Source organism: Melitaea cinxia, chromosome 15, assembly GCF_905220565.1.
Source record: "Melitaea cinxia chromosome 15, ilMelCinx1.1, whole genome shotgun sequence".
NCBI lineage: Eukaryota > Metazoa > Arthropoda > Insecta > Lepidoptera > Nymphalidae > Melitaea > Melitaea cinxia.
The window spans coordinates 136,046-151,850 of record NC_059408.1 but is presented as its reverse complement, the minus strand read 5'-3'; the positions used below and the strand labels follow the sequence as shown (position 1 = coordinate 151,850).

At 42.2% G+C, this 15,805-nt stretch overlaps 1 protein-coding gene across 1 annotated transcript; it reads left to right on the top strand.

Annotated features, from left to right (window-relative positions):
- Positions 1-9,412: 9,412 nt before the first annotated feature.
- LOC123660400 (kelch-like protein 3) lies at positions 9,413-15,576 on the top strand. Its single transcript, XM_045595490.1, has 11 exons — positions 9,413-9,453; positions 10,043-10,093; positions 11,320-11,476; positions 11,646-11,792; positions 13,425-13,508; positions 13,661-13,840; positions 13,907-13,981; positions 14,051-14,110; positions 14,189-14,308; positions 14,377-14,786; positions 15,018-15,576. Exons 1-11 carry the CDS (start codon positions 9,413-9,415, stop codon positions 15,574-15,576), a joined length of 1,884 nt encoding a protein of 627 aa, XP_045451446.1.
- Positions 15,577-15,805: the final 229 nt, after the last annotated feature.

Here is a 15,805-nt window from a genome sequence, read left to right as displayed (position 1 = left end):
TTAAATACGAACAACTTTTACAAGCTATAGGATCATACATACAAATGACAAAATGTAAGAAAGTTAAGAAAGTTCTACTCTGACGATTTAGTTCATTTTATCGTACTTTTCAGACATTTTGATTACGACGAGTAAATTCGACAATTGCTGTATAATTTGCTCGCTCACGGAACAGTATTAGTCTATATCTATCAGAATTCACTGCAAGCATCATCGTCTCCTAGTTCCGGCGCGCGCTGACAGTACCATGTCTACGTAATAAATTACATTATTAAACAATAACCGAAATGGATCTGTTTGATCAGAGCCTCCTCGCACCCCGCTGCCTCGCCCCTGTAATGAACGGATATGATATTTGTTTTGGGGCAAATGTGCCCGTAATGGCAGCCCTCGAGCGAACAAACAAATCAGTAAATGCATTCCATTCGCTACCAGCTACACGGTGGAGGACAGAATACGCTGACGATTAATATGACGACGTGTTTGTCCTTCTCGCTTCAATAGAACCAGAGTGAGAACGAATAAAGAATATGGCACGGAGACTTATTTTCAGATCAAATTCCTATTTAAATATCAGCGACACTGCAATAGTGATACCTATGCGTTGTCAGTTTGTCACCGCCCTTACATAGTTGGTTTATTGTCTGCCAATTGTTACTATTTCGGTTACCCATAATAATTTCCATGACGAATAAATTCTTTAACCTACTGTGTCTACTGTAGGGACCTATATCGGCTGTTCCAATCTCAGTGTCAGCAGAGAGTCGCGGTCGTCCAGCCGGCCGGTGGGAGCCGCGCGGCCCTTCTCAGCGCTTGAGCGCTACCTATTAAATTTCCTTTTCGCTACACTTTAGCACTAAGTGCTTGTCGAAATCTCGAGTGCGACTGCGAATTAAATATAATTAACCTATAAGTGCCCAAGGGGTGCCAAAGTCACGAGCCAGTGATACGATGCGTCGCCTTTGTTATCGGACCGTGACATCCTGCGCCGAGCGTCAACAATCGCTATGTTAATGTTCGAACTTCAATCTCGGGAGAGACTCAAACCCGCTACACTGTAGATAGGATAAAACCATGTCGTTGATCAATAATTGATTGATATTTTTATCATGAATATTCAAATAAGAGTAATGTTTTTATTTTTATGATTTCACAAAGCAGCCCTTTTAGCAGAGGTATTAGTTTTGTTCCCAGCGTTAAAAAAAGTTTAAAATTTAAAAAAAAATGTACAAATTTAAGCTTTAAAAAAGTTCTTAAAAAACATTTACTACTTATACTCGTATATTATATACTTTGATTTTAATATATTACTTTTTAGACTTAATTTTTTTTAATTGAAGTAAATAATCGTGTTGCAAATGAAGTTCAAAAGTGTTCGCATCAAGAACTTTAATTGCTGTAACATTATAGGTACAGCAGTATTCTATTTCAATATCTATCTTATAACAGAACTGATGTCTTTCCAATTTATTAATTTTTCAAAATAACTGAATAATGAACTCTCTTTTGAGAGTAGTTTATATTGTCTTTATTGTCTAACTCTATGATACTGAACTATAAACATTGCCAGCCGACATGGCGTCGTTCATCTGTCCATCTCAATACGTAAATTAAAATGCAAACAATGCGCTCGCCATTTAATTAAACCGCCGATGTGTTGGTCCGTTTGTCTTTTATTTTTCTGCCGCTAGCAAATATATAACAGCATACAACCATATTTTACCAAATAATAGCAATATTGCTATTAAAAATAATATCTTAGTGTAACTTACAGAATGACATTAATGTACTTAATATGTACATACTTAGTGTTGCGATATAAGAAATAAAATAGTTGCGACAAAGTAGCGTGCCGAGCAGCGCACGGGTGCGGTCGCCTCCGAGGAAGGCCACTAATGTGATTCAAACTGCGGACTGCTCTCGTGCACCAAGTGACGAATAATGCAACCGTGCGACGTCTCCTCGAGGCGCATCGGGGCCGTGCGCTAGCGCTCGCCTCGGAGAAGAGCTAATACATTTCATGCATAAGCCGTTCTAGCATAGCGCTCGAGCCCGAGGACGGCGTCAAAAAATTATAACTTCGCATACATATTCATAAGCCTTGCAACTTCCAGCCGCTCAACTTTATAATGGAGTCCTCCCCTGCACCCGCCTTACAACAGTCACAATCAGCTGAGAGCCGCGCGCAGCCTTAGCTGCGGTCGCTAACGCTGTCACGCTCACTCTCGAGCTCCGCGAAAGCCCTCTCGCTCACACATGGCATCGCTAGGGTTGCCATTATATTATATAGTGGGTATGGGCCTTTAAATTTAGTCGACACTGCGTTGCACTTTATTTTTGATTGCTCGTGTTGCAGAAATTTATATGAAAAGTATTAGAATTCGGTTAGATAGATCAATCGTTGCTTTACAATACCCGTTGAGTCGTTCAAATATTAGTCAGCTTACAACTTTGTTTGAAGCGAGTGTCAAAGATCACTGCTAATTATTAATGCTTTAAAGTAGAGTAGCTAAAGCTCCTGGGGAGGGTTGGCAACGCGCTTGCATGCTCCTGGTTTTGCAGAGATCCATAGGCTACGGTACCCGCTTACCATCAGGCGAACTGTAACGCTCGATTACCACCTTTATTGCAACAAAAAACCTTGCTTGCATTTCATCTCTATTAATCACAAAGCTACAATCAGTACAATAAATTCCGATATAAAAAAGTTCAACTGCAAGCAAATTTTACAATTGGTTTGATTATATAAGGCTGTGTAATTTGAATACCGAAATACGGTAAGTTTGATTAACTAGTTTGCCATACAAATTTAATCATTTACAAGCGGCTCATCAAATTTAAATAATTTCTGCTGACATCAGTTTCAACGATGCAATGCGCCTGTTTTCGAAGGTATCTCTCATAAAATGCTACTTTCAAATATAGTATTTTTATAGCTTATTTTGAAAAATACTACACAATACGTATGTTAATGGAAAGTTGTTGATAGCCCTAGTTAGACCGTTTTGTTTATGAGAAGAATTAAATTAAAAGTTTAATTTTAACTTGAACGCTGTTAAAGCGTTCGATAACAAAGTAATGGTTTCAACTTACCAGCGAAACGATCGCATTTAAAGCAAACTACTCATTTTGAGGTGAAGTGACGAGCGGTGAGCGGCCGCTCAGCTGATGCGATCGATCGTGCACGAGCCGCTCACCCTCACCACCACCCCTCTACCCACACCCTGCACCCGCCCCCCGTCCCGCTCCGGCAGATGTGTTGGGCGCCGGTACAAGCGCGCGCTCGCCAGCAACAATGTTCGTTGTCAGCCCCCGCCCCGCGCTGCGCCCTGTTGCTACCCGCGCCCGACTGCACCCTAATGCACTTTTCGCCCTTGACACCGTCGAATGACGTTGGGGTGAAAACTTCCCGCACACATCAGAAGGGTATTATTCTCTTGCACCCAGTTGTGCGAGTGTGCGTGCATCTGACGTTGCGAAACAAACTAATTAGCTCCGCTCTAATTCTACCGGCTAACTTTTAATATGTTGAATATAAATTTTATTTTAAATGCACAATTTCTCGATTTAAACTTACTTAAACTGCTTCAATAAATAAGATCATCAAGATTATGTAGGTACCTAATATTTTAAAATAAGTTTTCTGTAAATATGGTGATATGGTCATTGTGTTGATAACGACTCGAAATATAAACGGAAAGCTAAAGATAAATTAATCATTCACGTCGGGGCACGACGGCCATCAACACAGGTTATTTATTATTCATACATGTATTGACATTTGTTTGTTCTTTTGTTTTATGACTTCCAAAGTAGTTTTTTATTCGGTAACGAAATTCGACTTCCTGAAAACGTTCCCAGTCTTTGTATATCACACAGTGGACGTGCTGTCACGAAGTTTTGAAAGGTTTGCAACTTTTATGCCGGAATTTACGGCAGGGTGTAGTTAAAAAATTTCCAAAGTGAAATTTTTTGTGAATTTTAATTTTTAGGCGGGTCCGCTGTTTGAATCGCGATTTGCTAGACAGTAGCTAGTAGTGATAATTTAATATTAGTATAAACTTTATTGCACTTAAAAAAAGAATATACAGAAAATTACACGTATCACTTCAGCCTGTAATATCCCACTGTTGGGCATAGGCCTCTTTCCCCATGTAGGAGAAGGATCAGAGCTTAATCCACCACGCTGCTCCAATGCGGGTTGGCGGATATATTCCCTACTTTAAGTAACGATCGCTATCAGGTGTATACGATAACAACCGGGACCGACGGCTTAACGTGCTCTCCGAGGCACGGTGGGGAGACCCACAAGGACTGCACAAACACCCAGACCACGACAAACACCTGTATGGCCAATACAAATGTTTGTCATGTGCGGGGATCGAACCCGCAACCGCCAGCACAACGGGTACAATCCATGGCTGTGACCGTTGCGCCAACGCGGCGTCATTGAGAGAGTGGATCGAGTAATGTATTCTTTTGCTGATGTTATTAACATGAGCTTTCCAAGATAGGTTGCAGTCCATAATGATAGTTTAAATTTAAAATTTCGTAAAGAACAAATTTCCTGTACAAATTTTAAATTTCGTTTTAACCTACACAGTATATATATAATTACAAAAATGTGAAACAGATAATTTTTAATTGTCGTCGACAACCTAAATACCAATTTTCAACATCTAAGCTAGTAAATTACAAAGTTCAGAGCTACGAATACTTCGTTTCATAAAATCCTTTAGATGACATCCGACTCATAATCTTTCTTCCAAATTTCTTTTTCATAAGCCGAGTCGTTTTCCAGATTTCATTGTTAATTAGTAAATATATGAGTATTTATTGTTTTATTTATAAATACTAGTTGTTGCCCGGTGGTCGAAATTCGAGCATAATTAATTTAAATAATAAGTTTGTACATCATTAAAGTTCTTCTGTCAAAGACAATAGGTACTTCTATAATAATAAACAAAAGAGTATATATGCGTTTCGTTCGTAAAACACACGTTTTAAATAAATGGTAGTGGTCCTAATGTTTTTTTTTTTTTTTTTTAATTATTTAATGTATTTTTTATGCTCTATGTAAACTATAAGTGTGCGAAATTTCATACTCCTCCTTCCGCGCAATTTTCGTAAAAAGGGCAAAGTTTTTGCTTTACGTACTAATATATAGATACATCCGTAAGTAATTAAGTATATACAAAATAGAATAATTACTTGAAAATACTTCATGCATATAAAATATAATAACAAAAATAGTGAAGTTCAAGGTGCTCTTAGATAATATAGGTACGGTGGGGATATCTTTATTGTAGTGTCTTATTTTTACAACGCTATTAAAAGAATAATCATATTTTTTCTCCTCCTTGTACATTTTGTTCTTATTTATTTTATGACTTTTTAACCGACTTCAAAAAGATATTTGGTTTTTGTACACCGATTACGTGATCCTTTTTTTTGTTCGATGCGAAATAGTATGCGTAAATAGAAAAACTCACTTTCCGAAAAACATAGTAGTTATATAAGTAGTTTTTCTTAAAATTAGTAGCAAGATACGACGAAGCTATTGTGTTAGTGATAGAAACTTAAAATTAGGTACTAGCATTTCTGACTAAAACAGATTTGCTATGAATATTTAGTAAGGCGTTCCATGACATTCTAACAAGAAATTTTATTTGAAATAAAAAAAAAATATTAATAATATTCTGCATTATAAATGTGTCTCCCGGTTTCGCTACTGATTAACTTCGATTAGAGAATTATTATTTTAACAGTGTGTTTCATTAGACGAACTACGTGAAGGTGGAATGGCAGCTCCTGAGATACAAAAGTGTTACAAGGATGGTTGGTGAGTAGTTGTAAATAACTTTATAACAATTGAAAATCATATTTTATCTAAGATATTGGTCTCATGATTGATGGGAAAAAAATAAAAAACCCTTTCCACATGAGATACACATTTCTCCGTCCAACTAAGCCTCTGCAATATTCAAATGACCAACAAATATGGAAAAAGGCGTCACTGTGCGCGATATGTTTCAAGCAGCGCTGTAACATTATGTAAAATCTTAACGAAAAGATCTTAAATGAAGCCGTGACTTTTCTAACGTTGTATTTTTTACGTTTTATTAGAAGCAAGCTGGACCTAGTGTGTCGGCAGTCGGCACGGAGCGGCGTCGCTCGGGCGGATTGTCGCTCGGCGGCGCTAATCTCATCAAAAAGCAATCCATCACGGCTGCCAGCTCATCAAATTTGCATACAACCCTCTCGTCAATTAACTTTCAACACGATGTACTTCCGGCACTGATGAGATTCGGTGACTTTTTTATACTCGCATACAATTACTATATCGGATTGAATGAAAAATAAAAGAAATAGAAGTAAAAATAAATAAAACACAAAATAAACACAAATATTTAATATTTAGAATTCAAAAGCATTTCATTCCCTAAACGTAAATATTTAAAAAAAAAAGTTTCTTATTGGGTAAAACTTTTTCTTATTCTGTATCTTGCCATTCCTTATTGTTTTAAATCATAATGAATAAAGTTTTAAAGACGACGCGTTGGCGCAACGGTCACAACACTGGTTTGTGGCTGTTGCGCTGGCGGTTACGGGTTCGATCCCCGCACATGACGAACTGGGTGTTTGTGCAGTCCTTGTGAGTCTCCTAACCGTGCTTCGGAGAGCACGTTAAGCCGTGGGTCCCGTTTGTTGTCATGTACACCTGATAACAATCGTTAGGTACTCTTAGGTATAGTAGGGAATATATCCGCCAACCCGCATTGGAGCAGCGTGGTGGATTAAGCTCTGATCCTTCTACAAGGGGACAGAGGCCTATGCAATGGATATTACAGGCACAAAGTCATTCACTTTAAACAGGAATAAAGTAATTACCTTTCATGGAGTCACTCGAGCATGTGTTTTCGGGTTGTTCCGCGCTTGCTAAGTAAAATTTAAAAATGTGCTAGGATTTTTTTGTCACGTGAAACGTGATAACTTACGCCTACAAAACTCCCCATTAAAAGGAGCATCGAAGTCGAATAATCTGTATATAAGAAATTACTGAGTTTACTTGAGTCAAGTTCTAAAGTTTCTAAAATTAAGTACGTGGATGAGATTCGTGAGAGAATTTTTCACTAACAGTAACAGCGCCATCTACATTCTACATGACAAACTAGCTCATCAAATCAGTTTATATGTGAACCCATCGTGCTTCTATTGATATTTTAGCCTACATTTTAAAAATAAAACAGTTTTATTAAATTTATTTCTTCAGTCGGTATTATGATATATATTAATAATATTTAAATAAAATATGAAACATAACATTTAAACTATAAACTATTAATATTGTATTTACCTACCTAACGAACTAACGAAGTACCGAATTATAGGATGCATTCCACTGAGCGACCGCAACGATCGTAACGTCTTTCTATCGTTCCACCTAAGGCCCGTAGTCATCGCGAGCGATCGTTCGACATCATCCATAGTCATAACGTCGCTGTTCGCGACCACATCGCGCGCACTTCGCCCACAAAATATATAGGCGGGTCGGAGTTGGCTTTCATCAAAACGTGGCGTGAATTTGAAAAAACAACTGTCAATATCAAATTGTGAATGTTATCTGTCAATTGATTTGTCAAAATGATAAATTCACGGGAATCCATGTTGAATTAAATTTTACTCCAATCCCATGCAACAGATTTACTCACAACCCCCAAATCTGCATGTTTCACGATGCCACTATATTGCGAGCACACAGCTGACATCTGACAGCGCTCAAATATGTGTTCGCTTATAAAATTCGCCTACGTTCACCCGCGGCGTTTTTACGTGCGTGGAACGGCAATTTCAGCGATCGTGGACATCGTGGGTGATGCGAGGGCGTTACGGCCTTTTAGTGGAACGCACCCACTATAGGAACTTGACAGGGCTTGACGGCTCTTGATATTTTTTAAAATATCGGATTCTCGATATATCGATATTTTGAAATATATCAATATCGGAGTTTGATATATCGAAAAAAAAAAATATCGATATTTTTAACCGACTTCAAAAAAGGAGGAGGTTACTCAATTCGACCGTATATATATATTTTTTTTATGTATGTTCGGGGATAGCTCCGTCGTTTATGAACCGATTCTAATAATTCTTTTTTTTTTGGAAAGAAGATATCCCTAGTTTGGTACCATGATAAGGAAACGAAGATCTGATGATGGGATCCAAGCGAAATCGAAGGAAACTCTCGAAAATCTGCATAACTTTTTACTGGGTACTTTTAATTTGTTTAAGGAATATACTGAATTATAAATTGTGTAAATTATTTTTGAGCCGACTTAGGATGGTTTTTTTTTAAACAAAGCCGATGAAATCAAATCGAATAATTGTGTTTGTAGGCAAATGAAGAAAAACTGACTTCAGTTATATCAACAAGTATTACAACGTAGGTAAACGAAAAAAATAGCCAAGTAAATACGCATTATCAAAGATTCCTCCAAAAGTTGTAATCAGATCTCGATTAAATTTAATTGTGACCACATGATAAACATCAGCTTTTTATAAATCATCAAAATCGGTGCACTTAGTAAAAAGTTATGCGGTATAACGTAGGTTGACGAAAAAAAAGTCAAGTAAAAACGCATTATTAGATATAACTTGAAAAGTAGTTGTTAGATCTCAAATAAATTTAAGTGGGACCAAATGACACACACCACCTTTTGATTAAAATTTTTTTTGTCGAAATCGGTCCACCCAGTCAAAAGTTCTGAAGTAACATACATAAAATATAAAAAAAAAACAGTCGAATTGAGAACCTCCTCCTTTTTTGGAAGTCGGTTAGAAAAACGAGTAAGCTTTAGACTACACGACTGAAGCGTTACGAAACATAAATCTCTCTTTCACTAATTTATGTGTCCCTCTCAACTTCCGTTCGTCTCGCCCGATCACACTTTTCGTAACACTCTCATCACGTATTTCCCAATCCATCCCGCAAGACCAGCTTGTGTAAAAAAGTTTCACTTCAGAATATCGAGTGTCGATATTTGAATTTCAAAATTGAACTATCGATATATCGTCCAAAAGAATATTAGTAATAAATATCGATATTTCTAAATAATAATATCGATATTTCGATGTATCGATATTTCATCAACAGTCCTAGAACTTAATAGGAACTGTCAAATGGAAAATGACATACTAGTATTTGTTTTTACTTTTTATGAACCATTTATATTTACTATATAATATAAATGAATAATTCTCATTTCAAAGGTTTATTGAACGCAAATAATTCAGTTAATAAAATGTTTAATTGTTTTATTTAAAACCGTATGTATTCGTCATAAAAAGATCTCTAATTGTGATAGTTGGTGAGGGCAGTGAACGTTGAATGATTTTGTAACCGAAAAGTGCGATGGAAGGAAATAATGGGGATGCAGAACGAGACCGCGGCCTGTGAGTTGTTTTGCAATTCGTACTAAGTTTATACTTCGTTAATTTTTTTTAGATTTCAACACAACTGTCATAAGGTACACATGAAGGTATTAATTGCGAATTTTAATCCCTTTGTGAGTAAATTGTTCAATATACACATATCGAATAAATCAAAGGAAGTTATCTTTATTCCCACAATTTTATTGTTTAACGTACGTATTTTATAATAATACACAGCATAACATATAGTTTATTTTTTCTATGTATCTGTTAATGACGACAATAAACAAGATATCCATGTTTCTAAAAAGTTTGCGTGCTTAGTGTCTAAAATCAGATTCTTATTTTTTTAAATTATGTTCTAAATAGAAATAATTTTATTAAAAAATTCCTAAAAATTTAACTCAATGTTATAAAAAGTAATGTTTACTTAGACAATGTGGGCTTGTTAAAGGTTTTGAACTAAGTTTTAAAGAGTTATCTAATATTGATACTGATAATAGCATAATGCATTCAAAATATGCATTACATCACACAGACACCCACAGCAGGCAGCTTCTATTGCAAAATATATTAAAAAGTAATATGATATTATTTTCAAACATTTCAGAGCCGTAGAACACAGTGCCGCAGAAGGTGATGGAGATAGAGCTAGGTACAGGTAGGATCTTTACTTAAAAGGTGTTAATTAAGAATGAATAGAAATTATAAGCAATTTATATTGCGTAAATCTTATTTGATATTATATTAAAAGTTTCAGTCAGTCAGTTCAGCCTATTTGCAGTCCACTGCTGGACATAGGCCTCCCCAAGTTCGTGCCAGACATTCCGGTTTTCCGCAGTCCTCATCCAGCCTACACTGGCAATCCTACGTAGATCGTTGCGTCGGTTCAGCGGGTCGGAGGATGTCCTACACTGCTTTTGTCATGACACGGTCTCCACTCCAAGACCCGTTTGCTCCAACGGCCATCGGTCTTGTGACACAGATGACCAGCCCACTGTCACTTCAACTTGCTAATTCTGTGGGCTATGTCAGTTACTTTCGTTCTCTCGCTAATAGTCTCATTTCTAATTCTATCTTTGAGAGAAACCCCAAGCATAGCCCGTTCCATTGCACATTTAAAATAGTATGTTGAAGGGTAATGATAAGAGTTTATGACAAGTCAACAACTATCATTTATAGACAATGTAAACATAAGCCACAGACCAATAAAGTAACAACTCACAATAGGGTTGTAACACAACAGCTTTTTGTGGCCAACAATCTTAACACAAAAAGAATTTTCATTTATTATAAAACGATTCAAATATTCCAAGATTAACATTACATTCCCACAGTAAAATACAAGTAATATAAGTAAATACTTAGTAATAGTTTAAGTAACCATTAAACGTCTCTGAGTGCGGATCACACTTTTGATGAACAATAGATATGACCACAGTACATTAGGAAGCGTGTATTTTTTTTTTACATTAAAAAGTTGGCAAACTCGTTATAGTTTGTAGATGCCGTTTTTGACATTTAATATGGATAATCAATACCAGCCAATGACCAAACGACCTTACATTACAGAAGCGTCCTTGATTTCATCCTTGATTCTACCCCAGAGATCTGGCAACCTTACTCACCACAGGAATACAATATTTTACACAGTTCAGTGAGCAAGACAGGGGTAAATTTAAGGAAGGGTGTCTGATCCTCCACAAACTAGAGACTGGAAAAAAAATTATTTAAATCCCGCCAAGTAAACACTAGTTAATAACTTTTCCTCTGACCTTTTTTCGCTGTTTTACCTTATATGGAAAATAATTCACTCCTTTCTTGCTCCAAGTCCGGCCCTGGAGCAAGATATGACCTGCCGTCAATAACGTGCAGTTCTGCGTGCAGCATGATGGTGCGGTGCGCGTCGCAGTCGTCGCTGGACGAGTCGTCGCAGCGGCGCGAGGCGGGCGAGGAGGGCGCGGGCGCGCAGCACGCCGCGGCGCTGCTGGACGCGCTCGCGCGCCTGCGCCGCTGCGACGTGCTGTGCGACGTGCGCCTGCAGGTACCACCGCTAGCGACGTCTGTGTCGGGCGAGGAGGGCGCGGGAAAAGCCGTTTAAAAAAAATTTGGAAATTACTTAATAATTTTTTTATCGATAAATCGATATTTTGTCGAAATGCACATCTCTAAATTATAATGTACTATGTATGTAAATACCATTACCCGCGCAGGCGCAGTGCGGCGCGGCGGGCGCGGCGGGCGGCGCGCGCGGGGAGGGCGTGAGCGCGCACCGCGCCGTGCTGGCCGCGTGCTCGCCGTACTTCCGCGCCATGTTCACGCAGTTCGACGAGCGCACGCAGGCCACCGTCACCATACAGGTGCGGCCCTCGGCTCTCACTAACTCCACACTTGATGACCCCGTTCAATCAAGTGACGTCGTTAATTACTAGCTATAGTCCGGCCGCTGAAGACGAAGAATTTCGTACATCGACCCCTCATCTTTTGTCTTTGTCGCTGGAGTATAAAAATATTGCTGTTGCGCTCACACAGGTGCAGTGACCGCCGTATTCACAGATTGTCAACCTTTTGTTCATAGACATAACAAATTGAAAGTAATTTTTTTTTTAAAAGATCGTTTTATTTGAATGCGCTAAAAGGGAAAAAATGAATTTTTAATTTAAAACTTTTATTACCTACTTATAAAGTCAATACATAATTTATCTAATATATAAAATTCTTGTGTCGCGGTGTTTGTAGTTGAAATCCTCCGAAACGGCTTGACTGATTCTCATAGAATTTTGTGTGCATATTGGGTAGGTCTGAGAATCGAACAACATCTATTTTACATCCCCCTAAATGTTAAGGGTAGCCCACCCCTATTTTTTTTTAATTTTTAAATAAATAATTTATTTTTTATTTTATTATGATTTGGCGTTTAAAAAACACATACAACCCTAAATTTTCACCCTTCTACCACCAACCCTTATTTTTAAATAGCGTTAAACGGCAAGACAACGTTTGCCGAGTCAGCTAGTATGATATAAAAACTTGTTGCAAGATTTGAGTACTTTTATTACCTTAGTTTAATAGTTAAAAACCATCTTGGATTTAGAATGACGTCACAAAGTTAATCGCCTTGTCATCCAAATCGAACTGTTGGCAACGAGATCCCGAGTCAAGTTAAAGGCATACCTAAACGAGTAAAGGACATGTCAGAACAAGTCAAGCCATGTAAGAAAACTGATTAGCCACTTTAATAAGTTTTCTCTCTTTCATTTTGCAAACGAGGGAGAGAGACAAAAACATTGTAAGATTCTTGTAAATAATTACGTAATTTGAAATTGTAAATTTTTGTTTATAGGTATATCATTTTAAAAATAAGTCTTAAAACAAAGGTCTTGACTTAAAACTAGTTTTACAAAAAGATTAAAGTCAATAGGGCTTATAGTTTTGAAGATATTCACGGAAATGTATTAAATTAATACAATGAGTGTAACACCTATATTAAGATAACGCTTAGTTATTAAGATATTTTGTGTATGCTTATAACTGTCTATAGTCAGTATACTATCTTGTTGGAGTTAAATAAAAAAATATTAAATGCGAAAGTGTGTTTATTGGTTTCTTTATATAACAATTTTGAGAACCACTGGCAGTAGGCAAAAAGGTCATTGTACGAAATTCTTTCTCTTCAGCGGACGGACTATACTCAGCGGTAATCGGTTTAGTTTCGTCTGGAATATGAGTTTGATAAAGTTGAGTGATAAACTAAAAAATGGCTCGAGTCCATCATTTAGCGCTCACATAGAGATCATGATGTCATATCGTGAGAGAGAGAGAACCGTCAAAAATAAATCGCGTTTTTAGAAGAACTAAATGTTTTATTTCTCTATCGTTCAGTTGAATTTGGAGGCGTTTCAAATTAGAGTTTGTTTTTTCCATGCTCCATAAACATTTAAACGTGAGCGTGTATTGAAGATAAAAAATAATTTGAATAAATCGTGTTTCAGGACGTGGAGCCGTACGCGCTTGAAGCTATAATAGATTACGTGTACAACCCGGACTCGCTCGTGATCACGGAAGACAACGTCCAGGTGAGTGCGAGTGTGCGAAATGTCCGCCCGTGTGCGTGCGATGCTGAGTGATGTGTCTCGTATGTCGCGTGACGTGTGACATGTGACGCATTACTTGTGACATGTGACGTGTGACGCGTACGACACCGGAGTGACGCGCGTGCCGCCCGCAGAGCGTGCTGTCGGCCGCGTCGCTGCTGCAGGTGTGCGGCGTGCGCGCGCGCTGCTGCGCCTTCCTCGCCGCCGCGCTGTCGCCCGACAACGCGCTCGGCATCCGCGCCTTCGCCGACCTGCACGCCTGCGCCGACCTCGCCGACTGCGCCGCGCGCTTCGTCGAGCGCCACTTCGTCGAGGTCGGTGACGCCCCGCCCCCCGCGCCCCGCCCCGCCCCGCGCGTCTAACGCGTTCGTGTGTCGCAGGTGCTGGAGACGGAGGAGTTCCTCGCGCTCGAGGCGGACACGCTGGCGAGCCTGCTGGACAGCGACCGCCTCACGGTCAGTGCGCTACGTACCGAATCGTTCATCGACGTCGACTGTGAAATTTAACTTAACCCGTTCCCGCAGGTGCCGAACGAGGAGGTCATACTGGACGCCGTCATTCGATGGATGCAACACGACCCCGAGGTACCCTCCGCTTTCTCGCTTTGCCGATACGTTCCGCGACCGATCCCACCGAGCCCGCAGTAACTGGCCCGTGCGCAGGCGCGGCGCTCGCGGCTGGGCGCGCTGCTGGAGCACGTGCGGCTGCCGCTGCTGCCGCAGGACGCGCTGGTGGCGCGCGCCGCCGCCGAGCCGCTGGCCAGCGCCGAGCTGCGCGTCAAGGTGCGTGCCGCGCCCCGCCCGCCCCCCGCCCGCCGCCCCGCCGCCCACTGACCGCCGCGCTCCCGCAGGACCTGGTCATCGAGGCGCTGTCGTTCCACCTGCTGCGCCCGGAGCGCCGCGCCGCCGCCGCCGCGACGTGCGCGCGCGCCCGCCCGCGCCAGCCGCCGCGCTCGCCCAAGGTGCTGCTGGTGGTGGGCGGGCAGGCGCCGAAGGCCATCCGCGACGTGGAGGCCTTCCACATGGAGAGCGGGCGCTGGCGCCCCGCCTCCGACCTGCCCACGCGCCGCTGCCGCGCCGGGCTGGCGGTGGTGGGCGCGCGCCTGTACGCCGTGGGCGGGTTCAACGGTACCCTGCGCGTGCGCAGCGTGGACGTCTACGACGTGGCCTCGGACACCTGGGCGCCGGGCCCGCCGCTGTGCGCGCGCCGCTCCACACTGGGCGTGGCCGTCATCGGGAACGTCATCTACGCCGTGGGTGGGTGAGTGCATCCCGCTTGTGTACTAAAGATGTACTGGATTATTTAGGAGATTACTTCACGCATTATTTTAATCTCTAAAACATTCCTAGGTAAGAAATAAGTCGAAATTATATGCTCACAGTTACTCCCATCGACTTGGCACCCTAGGTGCTCTCGTCCTCTCCTCCTCCCTCTTTCAAACGCTCGGGCGCGAGCTCGGTGCAAGTGCAGTCTCGTTGGTGCCGTGCTCAGGTTCGACGGCGCCACGGGGCTGAGCTCGGCCGAGGCGATGGACGTGCGCGAGGGCGTGTGGCGGCCCATCGCCGGCATGAGCACGCGCCGCTCGTCCGTGGGCGTGGCCGTGCTGGACGGCAAGCTGTACGCCGTGGGCGGCTACGACGGCGCCTCGCGCCAGTGCCTGCACACCGTGGAGCGCTACGACCCCGCGGCCGACGCCTGGGAGCCGGCCGCCGACATGGGCGCGCGCCGCTCGGGCGCCGGCGTGGGCGTGGCGGGCGGCGCGCTGTACGCCGTGGGCGGCCACGACGGGCCCGCCGTGCGCCGCTCCGTGGAGCGCTACCGGCCCAGCGAGGGCTGGGCGCCGGCCGCGCCCATGGCGCACGCGCGCCGCAACGCCGGCGTGGCGGCGCACCACGGCAAGCTGTACGTGGTGGGCGGCGACGACGGCGCCGCCAACCTGGCCACGGTGGAGGTGTTCGACCCGGCGGCCGAGCAGTGGTCGGTGCTGGGCGCCGCCATGTCCGTGGGCCGCTCGTACGCCGGCGTGGCCGTGGTGGAGCGCGCCGCCTGACGAGCCGCCGCGCCGCCCGCCCGCCCCGCGCCCCAGCACGACGACAGCTACGTCAACGTGCGCGCGCTCGTCGGCGCGCCCGCGGCGCCCCGCTGGCCGCGCCCACAGGTACTCCACGTCCGACCGCAGCGACTCCACTGCGATTGCCAACCCACTCCCGTCTATGTATCGCCTGACAGCAGTATGCATTCCGTATAATTTGTCTCGACGGGGAATAACTTTTCGTTTC